Source organism: Hemicordylus capensis, chromosome 2, assembly GCF_027244095.1.
Source record: "Hemicordylus capensis ecotype Gifberg chromosome 2, rHemCap1.1.pri, whole genome shotgun sequence".
Classification (NCBI taxonomy): domain Eukaryota; kingdom Metazoa; phylum Chordata; class Lepidosauria; order Squamata; family Cordylidae; genus Hemicordylus; species Hemicordylus capensis.
In genome coordinates, this window is record NC_069658.1 from 171,304,425 (window position 1) to 171,328,642 (window position 24,218).

The window sequence follows — 24,218 nt, forward strand, 5'->3', positions numbered from 1 at the left end:
TTCCCCCCATAGAGGGAAATTGAAAAAAATCAGTAAAAATTACCAGTTGGTCCTAGAGCCCTGAGGTTTGCCACACATATGTGGAAGGTGGTCAGGGACCCCTGTAGTGAATCTGGGGAGAATTGGTCAATTTCTCAATTTGTGGTGATTTTTTGAATTTTGGGTAAAAATGAGTAAAAATTGTGTAATCTGGCTTGTTTCAGGCCAGAACTTTACAAAAATGTCTGAAACTGAAGACCCTCCTTGGGCTGTCATTATACCAGCATGTGGAGGAATCTGCCCTTTGCCTTCATGAAAAGGGGTATCAGCATGCCCCTTTTGCCTCCCCTTTTATAATCCCAGAATAGATGAGCATACAGTTATGAAATATGGCACACATTTTGGCACACATGAGTTTTGGTGACCCCCCCCCCCACCCGCCATTTCCCCATTGACCACTATGGGAGGAAATCCAAATTTAGGTCAGAATTCTGATTCTGATTCTGATCTGATATCAGACATCACCAGAGCCCAGAAAATCTGAATCCAATATTGCCAAAGTCATATTGGGTCATATCCAAATCCAAATTTTCTGAATGCGCACAGGCCTGCTATCTCAGGCCTACAAAAACTAGATTTTCCAAATGTGTGAATCATCAAGCCAAATTCAGCTTGATTATTCAAGCCTACGAGCCTACATAATTGCCTACGAGGTGCTTGATAACTCTGCCCTGTTTCTATAGGCCTAGGCTGGCAGGGGGGAAACACCAAAAAGTTGTTCACATGACCGCTGTACCTGGCAGTGGAGAAGGAGGGCAGAGAGGCAGGCTCGTTTCTGCCTCTGCACATATGATTACCGCTGGTGCTAAAGTTCTGCTGCTCATACAGCACATGAAGAGCACTTGGGCGAGCAACAGAGCCAAAAGCCGGAGTAGGCTTTTCCCTGCTGCCAAGCGCGCTTGCTGTCTGGCTTTGTGAACTGTAGGCAGCCTGAGTGTTCACAAGACTGGGAAGTGTGGTAGAAGGTGCCCTCTGTTACCAGCTATGCTTATGCTACCAGGCTCCCAGGTGCCTCCCTGTTTGCAGTTGCATTTTCAGGCTTGGAGACTGCACTTTGGAAATGCTCAGGAGCTTCACAGTAACATGAGTTCTCAGTTTATGGCACACATGAGAACAGGTCACTTAGTTGGCAAGGGGCTAGTTGCCCCTAGATTTGGCTGTAAACAAAGCAAATTGGAACAGGGATCAGATGCATGCGCTATCCCTATGTGGGAGCCCCCCAGCTAAGTAGACCCCAGGACTTAACTAATTTGGGTTAATTCTCAGCCAAGACTACTCTGTACTTAAGAGTGAACCACCTCACTCCCCTCTCCTTTCACAGGAGATAACAACATGCTAACGAGCCGATTATGCCAAGCAGGAAGAAAAAGTAGATAAGGCAGTGAAGTAATGTTCTCCCCATCACAAAGGATATGAGTCAGTGATGTAGACCTAAAGGTGTATCTTACTGAAATTATTGATAGGATTACTGGAAAGCCTGTCCCTAATCTGACCCTCCTAATCAGGAGGAAAGAACAAGAGGAATTCCCCCCCAAGGCATATTTTGGGATATAAATTTCCCCACTTCCCTGACCCAGTGTGCTCCATTGGTCTTGCCACCTGGGACTACAACAAGCGATCTTCATGCCCTCTCATATGCTATTCTTGGGACTCCATCCTGTGCAATCTTGCACCCTGAAAAGCCGCTTGGGATATCTACTGTCCACAGGCCACAGCAGGCTGTGTTCAGTTCATCATGCCACCTCCCACTGGTCCTTCTACTGATCCATCCAGTTTGCCTACCAGTCCTAGGAAGCTGGCCCCACAAAGATGCCCTCCTTGAGGGAATCTCTCCCCCTACTAATCTCCACAACTCTCTTGCTTCCTCGCCATGCTGACGAGCGAGATTCTGCAGTCCAGAATCCTGACATCCAGATCAGGTGGAGGTGAATGCTTGCCTTGCTCTTGGGCCCCCATCTATCTCTTCCTTAAATCCAACCCCACCTCTCCCCATCAAACCTCTTTCTCTTGCCCACCTGGGAACTTACACAATTAGACTTAAAGCTAAAATGCCTCATTGGAGTTTATTTATTTAGAAACATATTGAGGCGGTTCCCACAATCAGTGGGAACCACTGAAATGGGGTTTGCGGGGAGAGCGGGCTTAGCCCAGTCTCCCCATAGATGAGCAGTCAGTCTGCTCCAGGCAGCCGAACCAGCCGCCCACATGACTGCCAGCTCTGTTATGGAGCCAGTGGGGGCAGGGGGGGATTGAGGGCCGCAAGGCCCCTGGAAGTGTCAGCATGCCCTGTGCGAGCACGCAGGGCGAGCTGTAGAGACCCCTAGCCGGGAGGCTGCTTTTTAGCCTCCTGGTCGGGGGTATAATCGTGAGTTGCCGCAGCGCGGAGCTGCGCCACAGCAACACAAGATTGTAGAGCCCAGGTTAGCGGAGCGCTTGTTACGCTAACATGGCCTTAGGGGAGGGTTCTTTAAGTGGGTGACCCGCTTGAGAGTAACTGGGCTTGCCTGCAAGCCCGGTGGTTCTCACGGTCAGCAGAAAGTGGGCTAGATTTTCCCTTAGCCCGCTTTTTGGCAATCGTGAGAAATGCCTCATTGTATTGCTCTTTAAGAAGTTAGAAACGCCCCACTGAAGTTAATCTGCTTAGTAACGTATTTTTATTGCTTTAACCACACAATTCTCTTCCTGTATCCCCTCCTCCCTCAAATAAATTCTTCTTTTTAATTTTAAAATTATATCCTGCCTCAATCCAGTCATTTCTTGAGTCCAAACATTTGCATAAATTAAAGCTGGTGGAACTGACCCCCTTAATTTCCCTACAAAACCCGAAAATTGGGGTGCTGACCAAACATCCCTGGGTCAGTTCCATTAATACCCCACACCCTTCTGATGGATTGAGTCACTAAGTGTCATCAAGTCGGTGCCGACTCTTATCGACCACATAGATCTATTCTCTCCAGGATCCTCTTCTTCTCTTTCCTTCAACTTTTCCCAGCATTATGGACTTCTCAAGGGAGCTGGGTTTGCACATAATGTGTCTGAAGTATGATAGTTTGAGCCTGGTCATTTGCGCCTTGAGTGAAAATTCTGGATTGATTTGTTCTATGATCCATTTGTTTGTTTTCCTGGCTGTCCATGTATCCTCAAAAGTCTTCTCCAGCACCAAAGTTCAAAAATGTCACTACTTTTTCTATCTTGCTTCTTCAGAGACTACCCTTCTAAAAAGCCCAGGCTACCCATTTGCAGAACACTGGGATTGAAACTGATCCCAGTGCTTTTCATGACCGGCTCTACCCAGGTAGGGCTGTCCTAGCCTGGGTAGAGCTGGTTGTGAGAACAACCTTCAAGATCTTTATTGTGCTGATGGGGTTTACTGCAAGTGTTGGTGGGTCACAAGTTGTGCAGGCCTGATCTAGGAGCAGGTTTATACTGGCTGCGTTTCAAAAACTGGATTTATGTTGTGGACTTAATGTTGCCAAATTGGCAGCATCCCAAAGCCCGAAAGCAGGGCCGGCTTTTTCTATGAAGCAAGAGATGTGTAGCATCAGAGAGCCACCCACTGGAGTCTGGGAAGGTGCCAATGGAACTTGAAGAAAAGCAACAGGCTTTTCTGTCTCTTTCAGGACAGGGAATCCTCTGCAGGCAGCTAAATGGATTCCGAAGTGGATTGCAATGCAAAGACAGGCAGACTCACAGAGGTGGGGGTGGGTGGGGTGGCTTCCCTTTGTTCTCCCAGCTGCCCCCTCTGGGCTCTGGCTCAGTCTGAGTCAACAAGTCATCAAGTCAAAACAAAGGGACTCTCTTTGTTTTGCAAAGGGACTCTCAAACTTGACCAGAGGCTCTCCTCCTCCCCTTGCTTGCTCTGCGCTAGGAGAAAGGAGACACGGGGAGCGAGCAAGACCACAGGCACAGTCTCATTTCAAAGAAGAAGCATCCTTTATCATTCCTATTTCAAAAACAGTAAGCAGAAATGGAGGGGGTGCTTATGGGGGATGTATGTTTTATGAAATGAGGAGATACCAGGAATGGAATCACTCTGTGTCTGTGATTCTGGGGATGGCAGAGTATTGAATGCAAAACATGCAGTGCCTGTAAAATCCAGGGCAATAATGCAAAAAATGCAGTATGTTTTAGTTGCTTAATGCAGTATAATGTTCAATTTAATTTTCAGTATGATTATTTTGAGTTAATTGAGTAGAATTTACAGGCATAGGTAGGGACTATTTGAGCCAGCGTGGTGTAGTGGTTAGAGTGCTGGACTAGGACTGGGGAGACCCGAGTTCAAATCCCCATTCTGTCATAAAACTAGCTGGGTGACTCTGGGCCAGTCACTTCTCTCTCAGCCTAACCTACTTCACAGGGTTGTTGTGAAAGAAAAACTTAAGTATGTAGTACAGCGCTCTGGGCTCCTTGGAGGAAGAGCAGGATATAAATGTCATAATAATCTGTAAGGGACAGAGGAGCCATGAGATTTCATAACCCCATGAGAAATGAACCTGTTCTTCTATATGCCATAAATAATATAGCTTGAGAGGCAGATACTTATCTCTTCTCAGCTATCCTGGAGACCTTACTTCTTGTAAAGTCAGAGCCAGAGGTGAGGGGCTGGAGGTGAGATATAATGTTTTTGTGTGCCACACTGTGCATGGCACATTATTTGTGTGTAGGAACATAGGAAGATAGGAAGCTGCCATATATTGAGTCAGACCATTGGTCTATCTAGCTCAGAATTGTCTTCACAGACTGGCAGCAGCTTCTCCAAGGTTGCAGGCAGGAATCTCTCTCAGCCCTATCTTTGGAGAAGCCAGGGAGGAAACTTGAAACCTTCTGCTTTTCCCAGAGCAGCTTCATGCCCTGAGGGGAATCTCTTCCAGTGCTCACACATCAAGTGTCCCATTCATATGCAACCAGAGCGGAGCTAGCTAAGGGGACAAGTCATGCTTGCCCGCACAAGACCATCTCTCCTCCTATAATATCAGTTTGAATCTGTAACTGACATTTCCACCAGTTCCCCCTAATTGTCCTTTCAAGTGGCAATCACCGAAGCTGATGACAAAGGTGTGCTATCCCTTTAAATGCCACAGGCCTTGGACAGTTCTGAGCCAGGCCTGCCTTCTGACAGTTGGGATGGATTCTTCAGCCTTGAATTTTTCAAACAGGCTTGGCTGCTGTTCCCTGATGGCTTGCTTGAATTCTTGCAGTCCTCAATCTGGTCTCTCTTTATTTTATTTTATTTTATTTATTTATTAGATTTATATACCGCCCTTCCAAAATGGCTCAGGGCGGTTCACAACATGATAAACAATTAAACAAATTAACTATTAAAACTGGGTAGCCATTCCCCAGGTCATCAGTATCTAGCCAGCAATGACTCTCTTCCCTGGTAAACTGACTTCCTGAAAAGAAACAGGCACCTTAGCTCTTTGCTAGGGATGTGCATGGTCCGGAGCAGTCTGGACCGGCACCGAAGGGGGGCCTTCCTTTTAGGGTGGAGAGGGCTTGCTTACCCCTCCCACCTCTTTGCCCCCTCCAGCGCCCGTATTTTACAGAGTAATTGGGGCGCTGGAAACCAGCCGCCCCCGCCGACCCCCCGCGAGCGGATTAGGGGCAAAAAAAACCTACTGCCGCCCTCCTGCCCTCCCACCCGCCGCCCCCCCACGAGTGCTCACCACATCGTTTGCAAAAAATAGAGAGGAGCTCGCGAACAGAGCTCCTCTCTTGCCAAAGTCTCAGGCCCAACTGGGGCCTTGGGCGCGTGCGCACGCGCGATAGGACTCCTCAGCTAATGGAACTTCGGCCGGAGGCCCGGTCTACCCGCCGGGAAGAAGCTGGGTAGACCGGGCCTCTGGAGATCGGAGGCCCGGTCTACCCACCGGGAAGAGGCCGGGTAGACCGGACCTCCGATCGCTGGAGGCCCGGTCTACCCGGCTTCTTCCCGGCGGGTAGACCAGGCCTCCGGCCGAAGTTCCATTAGCTGAGGAGTCCTATCACGTGTGTGCGCGCGCCCAAGGCCCCAGTTGGGCCTGAGACTCTGGCGAGAGAGGAGCTCTGTTCGCGAGCTCCTCTCTATTTTTTGCAAACGATGTGGTGAGCACTCGGGGGGGCGGGTGGGAGGGAGGGAGGCGGGAGGGCAGCAGTAGGGTTTTTTTGCCCCTAATCCGCTCGCGGGGGGGCGGGGGGGCGGTTGGTTTCCAGCACCCCAATTACTCTGTAAAATACGGGCGCTGGAGGGGGCAAAGAGGCGGGAGGGGTAAGCAAGCCCTCCCGCCCTTAAAGGAAGACCCCCCCACCCGGACCCGGACCGGCCAAGTCCGAACCGGTCTGGAAGTTCAGAGGCCTTTAGAATGGCCTCCAGACCGGTTCGGACACACCCCTACTCTTTGCCTGCCCTTCCTCCTTCAGCTCTGACTCCATCTTCAGCCTTCTTCCTAATAGCACTTAGCAATAGCACTTACATTTATATACCGCTCTATAGCCGGAGCTCTCTAAGCGGTTTACAATGATTTAGCATATTGCCCCCAACATTCTGGGTACTCATTTTACCGACCTCGGAAGGATGGAAGGCTGAGTCAACCTTGAGCCCCTGGTCAGGATCGAACTTGTAACCTTCTGGTTACAGGGCGGCAGTTTTACCACTGCGCCACCAGGGGCTCTTGATAAGACTTCCGTCCCATACAGTATCTTCCACCCAATCTGCCTGAAACCCACTAGGACCGGGGAGACCCGAGTTCAAATCCCCATTCAGCCATGAGACTTGCTGGGTGACTCAGGGCCAGTCACTTCTCTCTCAGCCTAACCTACTTCACAGGGTTGCTGTGAGGAGAAACCTAAGTATGTAGTACACCACTCTGGGCTCCTTGGACGAAGAGCGGGATATAAATGCAAAATAATAATAAAATAAAAATAATAATACATAATTATATTATATACAATATTATGTACATAATTACATAAAATCTTTGTGTGTTAAATTTTGAATACACACTAATTGTATTCCAAATTTTTATTTTTCACGATAACGAAGGGCGCTCAACAGAGTGTTGCATCTGGGGGCTAGATCCCCTAGAGCCGGCCCTGCCCGACAGGATGAAACCTGGTGATGTCCCAAAGCAAGGCTCAGAAGATAACCAAGATATAATGTAAAGGCTATGCAGGGCTTTTTAAAATGTGCAACCTGACACAAAATCTGTGGTTCCACAAAAAACAAACAAAAAACAAACAAACAATTAAAATGTTTTTTTTTAATTGTGCAGCTTAAAAATTCAAGTAATGGAAAAGTTGTGTTATGTTATAGATTATGTAAAAGTGACTGAGAAAAATAAAATGGGTAGTCCATGCTCCTCTAAAACCATACCCATTTCTCCTTCCCCTGCCAAAGACATTTCCTGCAAACCAGATTTTAAGCAGGAAAAAATAAGTCAAATCAGCAGTGAGCAAAACTCTTTCTTTAAGGGTTGATTTCTTGGTTGTCCCACAATCTGATGCAGTCCTTTGGGTACTTTCATATAAGACCTGTATTGCAGGTGCATCTGTTTATTTTGTTCTTTGCTTTTCCACCCCGCCCCCCCCCCAAAAATGTTTTGCTAAAGTTCATGATGCTTCCTATATGAAGCTTGAATATAACACACTTCTGCAAGGGAGCCGTGAAATTTCCAGTTCTGGGAAATTTGTAGGACTCTAGGCAACAAAGTATATGTGCACAGACCAGGAAAACTCACAGATGTACACCTGTGCATGTTCTTAGTCTGTGCATACATACTAAATAAGGTAATTAAGGTTCCAGCTACTCACTGGTAGATCTGGTTTCCATGTTTGTGTTATAGTGGAAATGAAGGTTTCAGCCACATGTGCAGGTGCAATTCTAAGTTTTCCTTTAAATAAAGCTTTGAAGCAATGATTAATACAGTAGCAATAAAATTGCATGGAATAGAAGCAAAATAACTCCTAAAAACTAATTTATGAAGCCTTGGCCTCCCCCTACACCCCACCGATTAAAATGTACCTGGAACTACAACTGTACTAGATTTGGTACAAATTGGTCCAGGCATTTAGGTGTGCGCCTATTAATCCAAAGTTAATAGGTGCACGAGCGTATATACGCATGTGCGCGCACATACACACACAGATTTTCACCTTAAGGAAAGTAAAAGGACAGTTATACTTGTTAAAGCATATTTTAAAATACATATTGGGTTAGTATGGCCAATATACTAGAAATAAACAGAAATACGCAACAACTACAAAGAGCAAATTAAGTCTGGGAGCTAGAGGCAGGGAATGAGAAGCAAGAGGGGAATGAGAGAAAGAGAGAGAGGGGAGCATCAACTTAACCAGTCTGCACATCCCACATGATAAAAATGTGAGCATACCGTGAGTGAGTATGACTCTCTCCAGAAAGCCATTTCTGACTTTCATGGGGTATGGGTCATCCAGACTACCCCTCTGCATGAGCTCCAAACACTGCTTTAAAGTAGTATTTATAGAAGCTCTGAAAAGCCTGAATAGTGCTTTGCATAAGAGAGGCTGGTATTGCAATTGTACTTTAAATTTTTTAAATCATCACATAGCAGGTCTGCAAAAACAGAAAACACTGGAATGCAACAGGTTGGCAACAACAATGGATTCACTGTAAAAAGTGATGCTTGAATTGAAACATCTCTGGAATAAGGGAGTTCATGGGTAGGATATAATAAACTCAGATTCATACATATACTTCATAAATATTCATGTCAGCCTCTCTGTTTTATGCTGCTTGTGCCTGAACTTTCCTCCACCTGCACATCAATATTGTACAAAATAACTGCTATCCCAGTACACTAGCATTGCTATGTGACCTGCCAATTTAAATGCATATGATCTAGGGGTGTGCAATTCGGGTTTTCGGTGATTCGGTTCGGGACCCAAACCAAATCACCCCCGTTCTGTTCTGTGCCCGAATCTGGGCTACCCAAATCACACCTGATTCGGTTCGGATTCGGGTATGAAAAATGGATCCCAGGGGGGAAATAGTGGGGTGGGGTGGTAGTGCCCAATGGTTGGAGGCTACTACCCAAATTTCAGGGGGATTGGGCAAAGGGCTGATTTTTGGGGAATTTTTGAAGTTTTAGTGTCTTTGGGGCATATCAGGGGCATAGCTTGGGATCTGGGCAAAAAGAGTGGGGTGGGGTCGTAGTGCCTAATGGGTGGAGGCTACCACCCCAATTTCAGAGTGATTGGGCAGAGGGCTGATTTTTGGGGAATTGTTGAAGTTTACAATTTAAGGTTTTTCCCCATAGAGAAGCATTGAGGTGTCAGCAAATGTATAGCTTCACGTGGTGGGCAAAGGGGTGGCCTAGAGCAGTGTGGGGTTGGTGGTAGTGCCAGGTAGGGTCAAGGAAGCTACCTGAATTTTTTCAAAGGATTTGGGCAGAGGGCTGATTTGGGGGGAATTGTTAAAGTTTACGCGTCTTTAAGGTTTTTCCTCATAGGGTATGCATGGAGCTTTCAGCAGCCCCATAAGTGCACTTGGGGGGTGCTGGGGTGGCCCAGAGCGAGTGGTAGTGGCACATAGGGTTCCAACCACCCCCAAGGGTTTCTAACCCATGGGGTACAGGGTGCTGTTGTTTCAGAGGTATTCTGAGTGTGGATTCTATGATAGCTAATGAGATTTTCAGTGAAACACTATGAATCCACTCTAATTTGCTATCATAGAATCCACACTCAGAATACCTCTGAAACAACAGCACCTCTGAAACAACAGCACCATGTTAGAAACCCATGGGGGTGGTTGGCACCCTATGTGCACTACACTACCACTCGCTCTGGGCCACCCCAGCACCCCGCAAGTGCACTTATGGGGCTGCTGAAAGCTCCATGCATACCCTATGAGGAAAAACCTTAAAGACGCATAAACTTTAACAATTCCCCCCAAATCAGCCCTCTGCCCAAATCCTTTGAAAAAATTCAGGTAGCTTCCTTGACCCTACCTGGCACTACCACCAACCCCACACTGCTCTAGGCCACCCCTTTGCCCCCCGCGTGAAGCTATACATTTGCTGACACCTCAATGCTTCTCTATGGGGAAAAACCTTAAAGATGCGTAGATTTTAACAATTCCCCAAAAATCAGCCCTTTGCCCAAATCCTTTGAAAAAATTCAGGTAGCTTCCTTGACCCTACCTGGCACTACCACCAACCCCACACTGCTCTAGGCCACCCCTTTGCCCACCACGTGAAGCTATACATTTGCTGACACCTCAATGCTTCTCTATGGGGAAAAACCTTAAAGATGCATAAACTTCAACAATTCCCCAAAAATCAGCCCTCTGCCCAATCACTCTGAGATTGGGGTGGTAGCCTCCACCCATTAGGCACTACGACCCCACCCGACTCTTTTTGCCCAGATCCCAAGCTATGCCCCTGATATGCCCCAAAGACACTAAAACTTCAAAAATTCCCCAAAAATCAGCCCTTTGCCCAATTCCCCTGAAATTTGGGTGGTAGCCTCCATCCATTAGGCACTACCACCCCACCCCACTATTTTGCCCCTGGGACCCAAAATTCAAGCTGACGTCACATTAGACCTTTTTGCATTCAAATCAATGGAGGCAAAAAGGCGGGAAATTCAAAGAGACGTCAGCCCGAATCACCCGGATTTTTCGGGCCCGAATCAGGGGTGATTCGGCTCGGGCCCGAAAAATATTGGGTGACATCGGGGGTGATTCGGTTCGGACCCGAATCACCCAAAATTGCTCGTTTTGGGCACAGATCGATCTGTGCCTGAAATTTTTTGCACATCCCTAATATGATCAGGGCTTTAGTCTTTGCATCTCATCCTTTTCCTCCAAATCTCTTTTGGCAATATGTTGATGACTCACCCGTATAGAAACCAGAGCATCTTGCCATGCTGTTGTGTCTAAAGAGAAGTGAGCTTCACCATTCTCATCTGTGATGAATTGAAAGTGTGTCTCCACCTCATTGAAATCAACTGTAAGATAGACAGTCTGGTTCTTGATAGGTACTTCATTAACAGTAAATTTCATCTGCAGAACAAATCAGGAGTTAATGGGAAGACATCTGCTTGCTCCAACCAAAGCTTGAAATGGCACCTCCAAGTGACATCTTCAAAAACATCTTTCTGTCCCTGCACATTAAGCAAGAGTGCAAAGAAAGCAGTGCCACATCAGCTCCCTGGGCGATGAAGAGGGTAGGTGGGTGTGTATTTAGGAACTCACCTTTCCAGTATATGGAAACCCATGCTTGTAGTATGGATTGAGATTGATGAATTCAACATCAACTGATTTGGTGGTGATAAAGATGGTGTCACTTCCTGAGTGTGTCATGCCTGCAGAGAGAAGTGAAATCTTGGCTCAGCACAGCTGCATTTTATGGTTTGGTGGGGGGTGGAGTTGTGCGCCTGGCCCCATAGACAGGCACCCCGCCATCTTGGCTCCCCCGGCACGTGATGGGGGCCAGCCAATGGGAGCAATGCATAAGCAGTGGGTTCCATTCTCCTCTGCTCAGTTGCTCTCGGGCAAGGCACCCACCCATCCCATGGCCAGTGAGGGTTATCCGGTCGTCTTTTGGGGCAAAGTAGGATTTGGGGTGAGGGTCATACCTGATTGGCTCTATGTGTGGCCTATTTTCACCTACTTCTCACTGACTTTTTCTGATAAGGTTTCACCATTTGGGATATTTTGGTCACTTTGCAGGTGAGTGTGGGCTGGGGTAGGCTGTTTGGTGTTGGGCTGGAGGATCATTTAAGGCAAGAGGGAGTCGAGGAACAGCTCTTTCGGGTTTTGCAGCCCTTGGGCCGAGATCTGCCCCTACTCAGAGGGTGGCTTGACGCACCACTCAGAGTTCTGTGGCCTGAGTTGGGGTGGGTCAGGCTAGCCTCCCCTTAGCAGGGATAAAACCTTGTGGTGTGACCATGTCAGGACTCAGTGACTGGCTGAATCACTGCGGTGGGCAGTCCTTCACCCTGCGGTGGGCAGTCCTCCTTAGGAGGCTGACCCTCATGGGTGGTGCCCACACTCTGTTAGTTTGTCCCCGTTGCAGGAAAATTGTAATTAATAATTGTAATTAAGAGCCCCTGGTGGCGCAGTGGTAAAACTGCCGCCCTGTAACCAGAAGGTTACAAGTTTGATCCTGACCAGGGGCTCAAGGTTGACTCAGCCTTCCATCCTTCCGAGGTCGGTAAAATGAGTACCCAGAATGTTGGGGGCAATATGCTAAATCATTGTAAACCGCTTAGAGAGCTCCGGCTATAAAGCGGTATATAAATGTAAGTGCTATTGCTATTGCTATTGCTAATAAAGTGGCCCTAGTTTTCTTCAATGACACGTGTCCTGTCTTTATTGGGGCTTGGGTGTGCAAAAAGAATTCTATAAGAATATGACATAGAAAGTAAATTATTTCAGGAACTTTACTGAGAAAACAAGATTACCTTTATAAATGCAGCAAATGTGTTCTGGGGTAGGTGGGAGAACTGCATTATACAGAGTAAAGGATAAAGTACATTAAGGCTAGAGGCATAGCGTAGTGGTTAGAGTATTGGACTAGGACTGGGAAGACCCAAGTTCGAATCCCCATTCAACCATGAAACTCACTGGGTGACTCTGGGCCAGTCGTGTACCTCTCAGCCTAACCTACCTCACAGGTTTGTTGTGAGGATAAAAATAAGCATGTACACCACTCTGAGCTCCTCAGAGGAAGAGTGGGATATAAATGCAATAAATAAATGAATTAAAGACAGCAAGATATATCATTGGTTCAAGGTATCAATAGACTGCCTGACAGCCATTGACTCAGGTACTGTGATGTCACAGAGGGGCATTCCAACCAAGGGAGTCTCTTTAGAGGGAATCTGAAATCAGTGGTACATGAGCAACTTTTACAATGGAAGGAAGTAAGACGCTGGGGTAAGTGGTGAAGTGGACAGACTTGCACATGGTACTAAACTATTTAGGGTAGTGAACAGATTGTGAGAAGCTCCAAAAACAAAACAGATTGTGAGGAGCTCCAAAAGGTTCTCTCAAACTGGGTGAGTGGGCAACAAAATGGCAAATGCAGTTCAGTGTAAGCACGTCTAAAGGGAAGCATATCGGGGCAAAAAAGAACCCCAACTTCATATATACACTGATGGGGTCTGAGCTGTCAGTGACTGACCAGGAGAGAGATCTTGGGGTTGTGGAGGACAGCCTGTTGAGAATGTCAACTCAGCAGTGGAAAAGGCCAATTCCATGCTAGTGATCATTAGGAAAGGGATTGAAAATAAAAATTCTTATATTATAATGCCCTTGTATAAATCTATGGCACGGCCACATCTACATACAGTTTTGGTCACCGTATCTTAAGAAGGATATCGTAGAACTGGAAAAGGTGCAGAAGAGGGCAACTGGGGCCTGGAGCACCTTCCTTATGTGGCTAGGCTACAGCATTTGTGTCGCTTTACTTTGGAAAAGAGGAGACTAAGGGGAGACATAATTGAGGTGTATAAAATCATGCATGGAGTGCAGAGAATAGACAGGGAGAATTTTTTCTCCCTCTTTCACAATACTAGAACCAGGGGTCATCTCATGATACTGAAGATCAGGAAATTTAGGATCTACAAGATGAAGTACTTTTTCACACAGCACATTAATCTATGGACTTCTATGCAGGGATGTAGTGATGGCAACTAGCTTGGATATCTTTAAAGGGGGCTTAGACAAATTCGTGGACAGGCCTATCACTGGCTACTAGTCTGGAGGCTACAGGCCACTTCAAGCTTCAGAGGCAAGATGCCTCTCAATATCAGTTGCAGGGGAGCAATAAAAAGAGAGAGGGCATGCACTTCTTGCTTGTGGGCTTCTCAGAGGAATCTGGTGAGCCACTGTGCAAAACAGGATGCTGGACTTGATGGGCCTTGGGCCTGATCCAGCAGGGCTGTTCTCATGTTCTTACCAAATTGTACCATGTGCATACTGTATTTACACTATGAACTTTCAAATGACACATCAGCCCTTTTTACATATCATAGCAAAGTCAAAGCCCATAAGCAGGAAACAAAGGCATGCCCCTCCCACGTTTGGTCCCCAGCCATGGTTTTTAGAGGCACATTGCCTTTGAAGCTGCAGTCGTAGTATTTGAGAGCTATCTAGCCATCAGGTAACTTTAGTGCTGAACAGAAAGTTGGAGGAAGTACTGCTTATATAAGAGGCTGCAACATGGTTTTTGCACATTTCCATTGTGTGGTACAGGGAATACTCTCAGACTGTGTAAATAAAGAGGCTATTCACACATGTGTGCAGAACCAGGCTAAGGGAGCCCAGCCCGGCTTTGCATGCACATGTGAAACGCCGGGAACAGGCTGATCACGGCAGCACACGGTGGCAAACCCACCTAAGTAGCCTCCCCTCAAAACAGGGTTAGGAGAGTGAGTGCTCTCTTAACTCCGTTTTTTAAAGTCGTCTGGTGCGGCTGCCAGACTGCAGGGAGTCTGGGGAGGGGGGATCTCCATGATGCACTGCACACTCAAGTGCTGCATTACGGTATTTCTGGGGGCCAGGATGACACATCCCAGCCTCTGACCTTCCCTGCTGCCTGGGCACACGGGGAATCATGTGGGCACACGGGGAGCACACCCAGCACAGGAGGAGCACTCGCCTGCAGGGAAAGGGAGTCTAATCCGCTTTCCCCGCAGCCCGCTCTGGTGCCCTTCTCGCTGGTCATGAGAAGAGGCTCACTGTTGGACTAGAAAGCTTGATAGAATGCACCTAAAGCCTGAAAATACCTCTATACCAAAATCTCAAGTTTAAAAACTTCTGATGCTGTAAAATTAGAAAGGGAGAAGCAATCCAAGATCCAGGCAAAATGAAAGCGATCCAACATTCCAATCTGTATTTCCCCATTCCCCCACCGCCCCTGATACCTGTTCCTTTCTCTTCCAATTCTGCATCAACCTGAATATAATTGGAATAGCTTTCTTGAGAGAGGTTCAGATCTTTTGCACTAACAGTAAAATGAGCACAACCTGTCTTGTCAGTCTGAGAATACAAAAAGAAAAACTGCATTAGCAAAGCTGCCCACTGCAAGACCCTCTTCTGTTTTACCACATCTTGGCTGTTTGAAGTTAGTGTGAGCCTTTTAAAAGCAATTATTTCCACTATAATAAAATGTGAAATTGATTTTGCAATTGTTACATAATGCGACTTGGAGGCTATGCACACGAGCAACCAAAACCAGGCTAGGGCAGCCCAGCCTCAAAAGCTTGTTAGGCTGGACTGTTGGGGATCCCAGTCCCAGCGCTGCCCTTGTGGGGAGCCTGACCTTTAACCCTGGCCTTTACCAAGGGTTAAGGGTTGCGTGTGCCCTTAACCCCAGTGCCAGGGTTGCGTGTATGTTCAGCCTGCACACTGCCCAAGCAAACACAGAGTCAGATGCCTAGAGCGCTCAGCTCCGGGGGGAATTCCCCAATGCACTGCACTCACTGCAAGGTTCATCTTGGGATTCCTGGAGGCTCATTGTCCGGGACTCGTTGTCTCAGTCTCCAGAGATCTGCACTTCTGGGAGCAATGCAGATCATGTGGGTGCACGATAGCGTGCCCAAAGGAGAATCACCCATCTTCTGGAGGGAAGTAGGTGCAGCCCTGCCTCCCCGCCCCCCACCCCTGTGAGTCATGTGAATAGCCTTATGCCATAGCAGCACAGAATGAGGCTGCTATTCTCATCTTGGCTTCAGAAGCAGGCAGATGAAAGGACAAAGGAGAGTCATACATTTTAATGTCCCATAGAGACTGGAAAAAAGCATAAAGTGATTTTGTTGACTTTTAGTACTATCTATCCAAACAACACTTGGGGAAGGAGTGAAAAGGTTATTGCAGTGATTAGCAGGGCAGCAGCATTCTGCCTCCTTAGTCCTTGACCAATCATGAGGCGCAGAAATAGCGTACTGGACTGCATTGCAAAGGAAGATATTGTGTCTCCACCTAGCAACAGCTCACACCTCCTATAGAATGGGCACATTAAAAACAGAGGGAGTAGATGTGTATATTCTGACTCTGAATGCACACATCATGCTCCTTTATTGGAAACTCACTTCCTCTCTTTACAAGAATTTTCATGGTTACCTTCAAATGGAGGATATTGCTCACTGGCAAAATGGTGTAACAGTAGTGAATGCCTAGCTAGCTCATTGATGGATACTTATGGTTTCTTATTTATTTATTATTTATTTATTATTAAAAAATTTATACCGCCCTTCCATTCTTGCCAGAATCCATACAGACAGAGACAGAAAACTGCTCCACTACCTCCAGTCAAGGTCTTCCTTCAACCATGCATTATTTATTTATTTACTTACCACATTTCAAGAGAAAAGTTCTCATAGACATTTATATAGATTAAGAAGATTATTTATATAGATTAAGAAAATTATTTATATAGATTAAGAAGATTATTTGTTTATTTATTTACCACATTTCAAGAGAAAAGTTCTCATAGTCATAGATGTAGATTAAGAAGAGGGTTGTACACCACCCAGAGCCTTTGGATGGATAGGGCGGAATAGAAATGTAATAAATAAGTAAGAAGAGGAAGCCCTGTCTCAAAAAGACTCACAGTTTTTAAAAAAAATACAAAGTAAACACCAGCAACAGACACTGGAGGGATGCTGTGCTGTGAATGAATTCTCCCCCTATCAAATATAAAAAGACTCAGCATGCTGAAAGGTTTCTCAGCCCAATTAGTCCCTGCCACTTCTCTTCTCCGTAACTGCTCTTTTGTCTTGCCATTCCTGCCTCCCCCTCAACCTCTGGGATGGAGCCTGCTGATGCCACCCACCTTCTCTCCTTTCCCCTCTCTTTCCCCACTCAGGGTCCATCTGGTCATCATCACTGCTCCAGCAGCAGCAACCAACTTACTCACTTGCCTGTCCAGTCTGTTGTGATTGTCATTGTAATATCACAAGTATATAAGCTAATAACATTTAATTAAAGGTAAAACAAAAGCTATGCAGTCATACCTTAAGAGATCAACTACAACTGACAACTATCAACTGAACTAAAATAACTAAACTGTAGCCCACAGTAAGATCCCGTTTTATTTAAAGATACAGTAACACTTAAATCATTACACAGTTTCACCATTGCTTGCTGTTGTTGATTTCCCAGCACAGGACTTTCTTAGTCTCCTCCGTTCAAGCATCCCACGGAAGACTCCTTTTCTTGGAGCTCCGTTTTTCCTTCTGTGGACTCTTCTGTGGGATGCTTGAATGGAGGAGACCAAGCCAGACAAGTGCAGTGCTTGGGAAACAGAGGCAGTGAGCTATCAAGACTGGATGAGTGAACAAGTTATCTGACCACTGCTGTTGAAGCAAGGACGATGACAGATCGGAGGTGGGGTAGTGGCAGCAGGCTCCAGCCCAGAGATGGGAACAGAGAGGCAGAGGACAAGGTGACATGTTGCACCTCACATCAGGTGGCCAACTGTATTGAGATGCTGCTGATGGGAGCTGGGTATCAAGAGAAGATTCAGGGGTACTATGATAGCCGCCCTCAAATATCTGGACTGTCACATGGAAGAAGGTGCACATTTGTTATTTGCTGTTCCTGAGGGCAGGACTAGAATCATTGTGAAGCAGATTCAGACAGGAAGCTGATTTAGACGGGGTAGGGAAACTTGGCTCTCCAGCTCTTGTTGAACTACAACTCCCATCATCCCCAGCCACAATAAATTGGGAGTGGTAGTTCAGCAACAGCTGATATGCCAAAGGTTGCCATCAGAAGACATTTCCTAACTGTAAAGGTTGCTTGACAAGGAATGGTTTACTTCACACATTGATGGACTCTCCTTTTTTTAGAGGTTTTCAGAGTCTGGTTGGCCATCTAGGGACATAGGAAAGACACAGGAAACTGACTTATACTGAGTTGTTATTATTATTGGTCCATCCAGCTCAGTAAAGCCTAGAAAGACTGGCAGAGGCTTTTCCAAGGTTGCAGGCAGGAGTCTCCCTCAACCCTATCTGAAGATGTCAGGGCGGGAACCGGGAACCTTCTGCATGCAAGCATGCGGGTGTTCTTCGCAGAGTGGCCACACCCCCTAGGCCTAAGGGGAATATCTTATTGTGCTCATAAGTAGTATCTGAGTCAAATGCAAACCAGGGTGGACCCTGCTTAGCAAAGGGGACAATTCATGCCTGCAACCACAAGACCAATTCTCCTCCCCTTTCAGGGATGTTGTATTAACAGATTTATGCACTGAGGATATGGTGTTTAAATTAGATCTCCAAGGTCTCTTCAAGCTCTAAAAATCTATTATCTGAATAGAAAGCCAATTTTGAACTCTACCCAATGCATACTACCCCTTAAAATCATAAGCAATACCTCCATCTACCATGGCACATTTTAAGAAAACAGACTGCTAAACTAGGTGACTACTTGCCATTTTTCTTGGAAAAGTCATGGTTGTGCATCTTAACAAATTAGGCTTCTGGAATAATAAATTAGGCTACTGGAAAATCTTCTCTATAGACCAATCTGGCATAATAGAATACTTTTTGCCTCCTCCCCACTCACCTTGCTCAATTTTTGTGAAAAGCAGAGAGCAAGGGCAGCTGCTCAAGGAATCTCTGAGCTGGGTCTCGTGATCAGTGAGACCTGGTTTGTGAGAGTGAGCGGGGAGAGCGGGCTAAGCCCGCTCTCCCCACACACGAGCAGGGCAGGAGCCCTGGGCGGCCGGATCGGCAGCCCACACGATTGCTGGCTCCGTGATGGAGCCGGCAGGGGCTGGGGGGAGTGGGGGCCGATAGGCCCCCGGAAGCTCCAGCATGCCCTGTGCGAGCACGCAGGGCATGCTGGCGAGACCCCCAGAGCCGGGAGGTGGCTTTTCGCCTCCCCTTCGGGGGTGTCCTTGTGAGTAGCCATGGTGCGGACCCACGGTGTGGCTACTCACGATTTTTAAAAAAGGGCTTGCAGAGCGCTCGCTCCGCAAACCCAGTTTTAGGGGCAGGCTAATTGAGCGTGTTACCCGCTCAAGAACCACCAGGTTCACAGCTGAGCCCAGTGGTTCTCATGATTGCAGAAAATCGGGCTCGCGGAGGCAATTGTGTGAATAGCCTCTTTGACTGTGAATCAAAGGGTAGGCTGGAATAGGCAGCTAATTCTAATTGTTCAGTTAGAATTGTTCTAATTCTAATTGTTCAGTTTCTTTCCCAGTTCACTCACCTGCCCTATAAACTCCTTTTCAATGATAGGAAGTGATTCATTAGTTCTCTCTATTAAAAAATAATATGATATTTCCCGATTCAATGTCACATGTACATTCCCAAGAACAGGCTTTCCATATGTGTACCTGGATCAGAAAGCAGAAGGTGGGAAGGAACAGAAAAAAGCATTAGCCAAAGCAGTCAACATTCATGATAATCCTATAGGGGGTGGGAGTGCAAAAAGGGAGGGGGAGTCCACTAGAACAATGGAAACGACAAGAAAAATGATGTACGAAATTTATTCTTGCAGAAGGAAGATAATAAAAGCCTAATATAAGAGAATCTTTTAGAGAGAGGTTCTCCAAATAATTCTCTTTGAAGAAATAGAGTATCATATTCTATGTCCTGCAAGGAAAGATATTTTGGGCTTTATATGATTTTCATTTTGCACAAATAAGTTGGAAAAGATTCATGCCAAAGCAGCCACTTTACATCAGAAAATGGGGTTTGAGTTTATCCAACCTCTGAATTTATTCAGCCTCGTTAGACCTTAAGGCTAGCCTTTTGTCTTCAGGTTCCCCACTCCAAATGATCATCATCATCATCATCATCATCATCATCATCATCATCCTTTATTACAGTCATAGACCAGCATAAAAATACAAATTAGAGAATACGAGTAAATAAAAATGGAAATGGAAGGTAGTTACATATGTGATGATGCATATTAACATTAAAAGAACTAATAATACTTAGAATATATGAGGGTGTTAAAAATGTGAATGGTAAAAGAGCTAAAAGTGCTAAAATACTAAAAATGTAAATGCATATAATAATAATAATAATAAAATAATAATATGTTTAAAAGTAATAAAAATGCATAAAAGACATTAATAGGGGACATAAAATAGTAGAGTTAAAAAATAATATAATAGAGCTAAAAAGATCAGAGTAAAAATTATATTGAACGTTAAGAGCAATAAAAGGAGTAAAAAGGGGTGTGTGAACAATTACAGAATCAAATCAGGGCTAAAAAGGCTCAGAGCCCGTCATCTGCCGGCGGATGCCAATCACTGCCACACAGTATCTGGCAACGCTATAAGATATGTTAGGCTTAAAGTCAGAAAGTAGCAGGGAACTGTAGAACTGTCTTGGATGTCCCAGAAACTTGCTTAACAGCGGAAGAATGAGAGAGGCACGAATGCTTCTATAGAACGAGCAGAATAGGAGGACATGCCGAGTAGTTTCAATCTGCCCTGAGCCACAGGGCATAGACAGTCTGCAAATGGGATCCTTCTATAGCGGCCTTCTAGCACTACTGAGGGGAGGCCATTGCAGCGAGCCAAGGTGAACGCCCTTCTGTGGTTACCCTCAAATGTAGATGCAAAGATTACTTGGTAAGTTGATATGCTGAAACTGAATATCCAGACCCCTTAAGTAACAAAATAAGACTACAGCAGACTTGTTTCATTTTATATTGTTAAATTATATATGAATTATATATAAGGATATAGGTTGCTTTTCTGCTTTATGATGTAAGACAATGGGGGGCACCAATAACTGACATACTGAGGGCTAAGGGAGCCTAGCCTGCTTTCCTGTGTTTGTGTGCTGCAATAGGAGCTGTGCAGCCCCAATAAGTACCCCTCCCCTTAAACAAGGTTAGCGGAGCAAGTGCTTGTGATTGCAAAATGAGGTTTCGCAAGTGCTCCGCTAACCCCATTCGTCTGATCCTGAGACGCCGCAGTGCAGCTCTGCACTGTGGCAACTCACGGTGAAACCCACAACTGGGCAGCTAACACAAGCCTCCCGGTCTCGGGGGTCTCCCCAGGATGCCCCGCACACTCGCACGGGGCATCCTGGGACTTCCGGGGGCCAGGCAGCCCCCAATCTCCGCCACCCCTACTGGCTCCGTGGCAGAGCCAGTAGTCGTGTGGGCAGCCAATCCGGCCTCTCAGTCACGGCTCCCTGCTCATCTGCAGGAGAAGTGGGCTAAGCCCACTCTTCCCACAGAGCCTCACTGTTTCCCAGAGTAAGTTGTCTTCTGGAGATAAAATCCTCTCCCCCCGAGAATCTATATATTTAATTCATTAAGACCTACCTGTGACTAATCCCATGTGTGGCAGCTCTCGTGAGAGTTCACGAGTGAGGGGAGGGGGAGAGGAAGGTGAGCGGCCAGTGAGAGGAAGCGGTGTCTAGCCTGGCCACCGGGCAGCAGGAGGAAGCGGCGGCCAGCCTAACCGCTGGGCAGCGAGAGGAAGCAGTGGCCCGCCTGGCCGCCGGGCAACAAGAGAAAGCGGCAACCAGCCTGGCCGCTGGGCAGTGAGAGGAAGCAGCAGCCAGCCTGGCTGCCGGGCAGCGAGATGAAGTGGCAGCGAGAGGAAGTGGCAGCAAGAGGAAGCGGTGGCTGGCCTGACCGCCAGGCGACAAGTGGAAGCAGCAGCCACTCTGGTCGCCGGGAGGGAAGAGGAAGCACCGTCTGGCCTGGCCGCAGGTGGGAACCAACTGGGGCTGAAGGAAGGAGGGGGGAGAACGAACTGGGGCTGAAGAAAGGGGGGGAGAATGGATAGGGGCTGAAGGGAGACAGGGGGAGAGACAGCGAGAACTGACCCAGGCCAGCTCTGCGCCAGGCCAGCTAGATTGATTTTACTTCACTTGCAGCCAACCCAACATTGAGTGAGGAGTGGTTACAAAGAACATTCTTAGAAACAAACGGAGTTGTGTGATGTTACATCTACCTAGAAAGACAAACGGAGGTAATGATAAGGGTACCTCCAAAGAGTAATGGAGCTGTATATATTGATGAGGGAGAAGAACTAAATATGATTAGGGAGATGGATTGACAAACTATGACAGAGTAATAAAACCACAGTCTTGAACAACCAACCCTTGGGACAACTCAGCTGGAATATTGCTGGTTGGGAGAATAAACTCTAGATGGCAAATTTAGGGACTTTATTAGGCAAGATGATATTCTGCTGCTTCAGGAAATATGGGTATAGAAGAAAGTGGAACTACCAGGCTTTCAGAGCCATTCTGTGGAGACTTTACAACTCTTTATATTGTTAGGAAAGCAAGGACAAGGGCAGGATTGGTATGTCTGATAGCATCTCTCTGAATGCTAAAATTATACATTTTCCACCTCGGGGGTCATGAGCAATAGCGATCCTTCCTGTTTGAGACATGTCATATAAAATTGTTGATAATAAATGTATATATACCACCAGGTGGAAATAGAAAGCAAAATAGCGAGGCTATTCTCATAAGCAGCCAAGCCCAAGCTTAAGCAGCTAAGCTTAGGCTTGGCTTCCCCTTCAGAACTGCTGGGATCCATGCAGATCCCAGCAGTGCTACAGCACTAAACCCAGCATCACAGGCCAGCTCATTGCCAAGGGCCTTAACCTTGGCTCCGGGATTGTGTGTCAGCACAAGCTGCATATCCCCTCAACTTTGAAATGTACAAAACCAAGGTAATATCAAAATTACTGGGAATTACTGGGAATTCAACTGGGAATTGAAATTCAAAACTGGGCAAAGAGGCACCTTTTACTGTGGTGATTCTCTTTATTTAGCAGGGGGAAAGTAACTGGCCCTATCCACCCCCAGCACAGTACTTCCAGTGACTGTTGCTGGTGTGTGTCTTAAGTTTCTTTTTAGAATGTGAGCCCTTTGGGGACAGGGAGCCATCTTATTTGTTTGTTATTTCTCTTTGTAAACTGCCCTGAGCCGTTTTTGGAAGGGCGGTATAGAAATCGAATTATTATCATTTTACACAGTCAGACAGGTGTTATTGACTGGTTTGCTTTATCCAGACATCAAGTCCTTCCCAAGGACCTGGGATGCCAGAATTTTATTGTCAATGGTTATAGATATCGTCACAGAATATAGGCTGTTCCCAGTAAAGCTGCTTTTTGTAATTGGCTGATGGTGATTTCTGTGGCCCCTATGGTGTTGAGGTGCTCTTCAAGGTCTTTTGGAACTGCACCCAGGGCGCCAATTACCACTGGGATTATTTTGGTCTTTTTATGCCACAGTCTTTCAATTTCAATTTGTAGATCTTTGTATTTGGTGATTTTTTCTATTTCTTTTTCTTCTATTCTGGTATTGCTATGTCGATTATTTTGACTTGTTTTTCTTTCTTCTCGACTACAGTTATATCTGGTGTATTGTGTGGCAGATGTTTGTGTGTTTGTAGTTGGAAGTCCCATAATATTTTTACATCTTCATTTTCTTCAACTTTTTCAATTTTATGGTCCCACCAATGTTTGGCTACAGGTAGCTTGTATTTTTTGCAGATGTCCCAGTGTATAATAATAATAATAATAATAATAATAATAATAATAATTCAATTTCTATACCGCCCTTCCAAAAATGGCTCAGGGCGGTTTACAAAGAGAAATAACAAATAAGATGGCTCCCTGTCCCCAAAGGGCTCACATTCTAAAAAGAAACATAAGACACACACCAGCAACAGTCACTGGAAGTACTGTGCTGGGGGTGGATAGGGCCAGTTACTCTCCCCCTGCTAAATAAAGAGAATCACCATGGTAAAAGTTGCCTCTTTGCCCAGTTAGCAGTGGCAAACTGGGCTACTTTGTCATGCCTTTGTTTGTAGTCAGTCTGTGCAATCTGTGCAATATTATTATTATTATTATTATTATTATTATTATTATTATTATTAAATACAACACAGATGCAACAGACAAACACAACACAAACACAAAGGAGAAATGTTCAATACAAACAACTCAGACACAATAAACACAACACACATACAGTGTACAAATGTACACATACACAACACAATGCAAAACAGACCCTTTATAAAACAGTCCAGCAAAGGGAAACAACAACTTTGTGGTGACTGGTGGTGAGCCAACCAACAATGCTAGACCAATGATAGATGGGGAGAGGAGGGGAGGGGAGAATATACTACAATGTTAGGAAAGGATAAATGGATTTTGTGGATGAAAGAATCAGAGTTAGCGCGAATAGGTTTGCTTTAAATACCATAGTTAATT

At 46.0% G+C, this 24,218-nt stretch overlaps 1 protein-coding gene across 8 annotated transcripts in view; it reads right to left on the reverse strand.

Annotated features, from left to right (window-relative positions):
* Window positions 1-24,218, reverse strand: part of LOC128345901 (alpha-2-macroglobulin-like protein 1) — a 137,573-nt gene that overhangs the window by 82,997 nt on the left and 30,358 nt on the right. For all 8 annotated transcript variants that reach the window (XM_053298538.1, XM_053298535.1, XM_053298536.1 and 5 more), the window contains 4 exons: window positions 19,217-19,343; window positions 14,926-15,040; window positions 11,249-11,358; window positions 10,892-11,056 (listed from right to left, as the gene is read on the reverse strand). In XM_053298538.1, coding sequence (XP_053154513.1) covers window positions 10,892-11,056; window positions 11,249-11,358; window positions 14,926-15,040; window positions 19,217-19,343 — 517 coding nt within the window. The remainder of the gene's footprint in view (window positions 1-10,891; window positions 11,057-11,248; window positions 11,359-14,925; window positions 15,041-19,216; window positions 19,344-24,218) is intronic.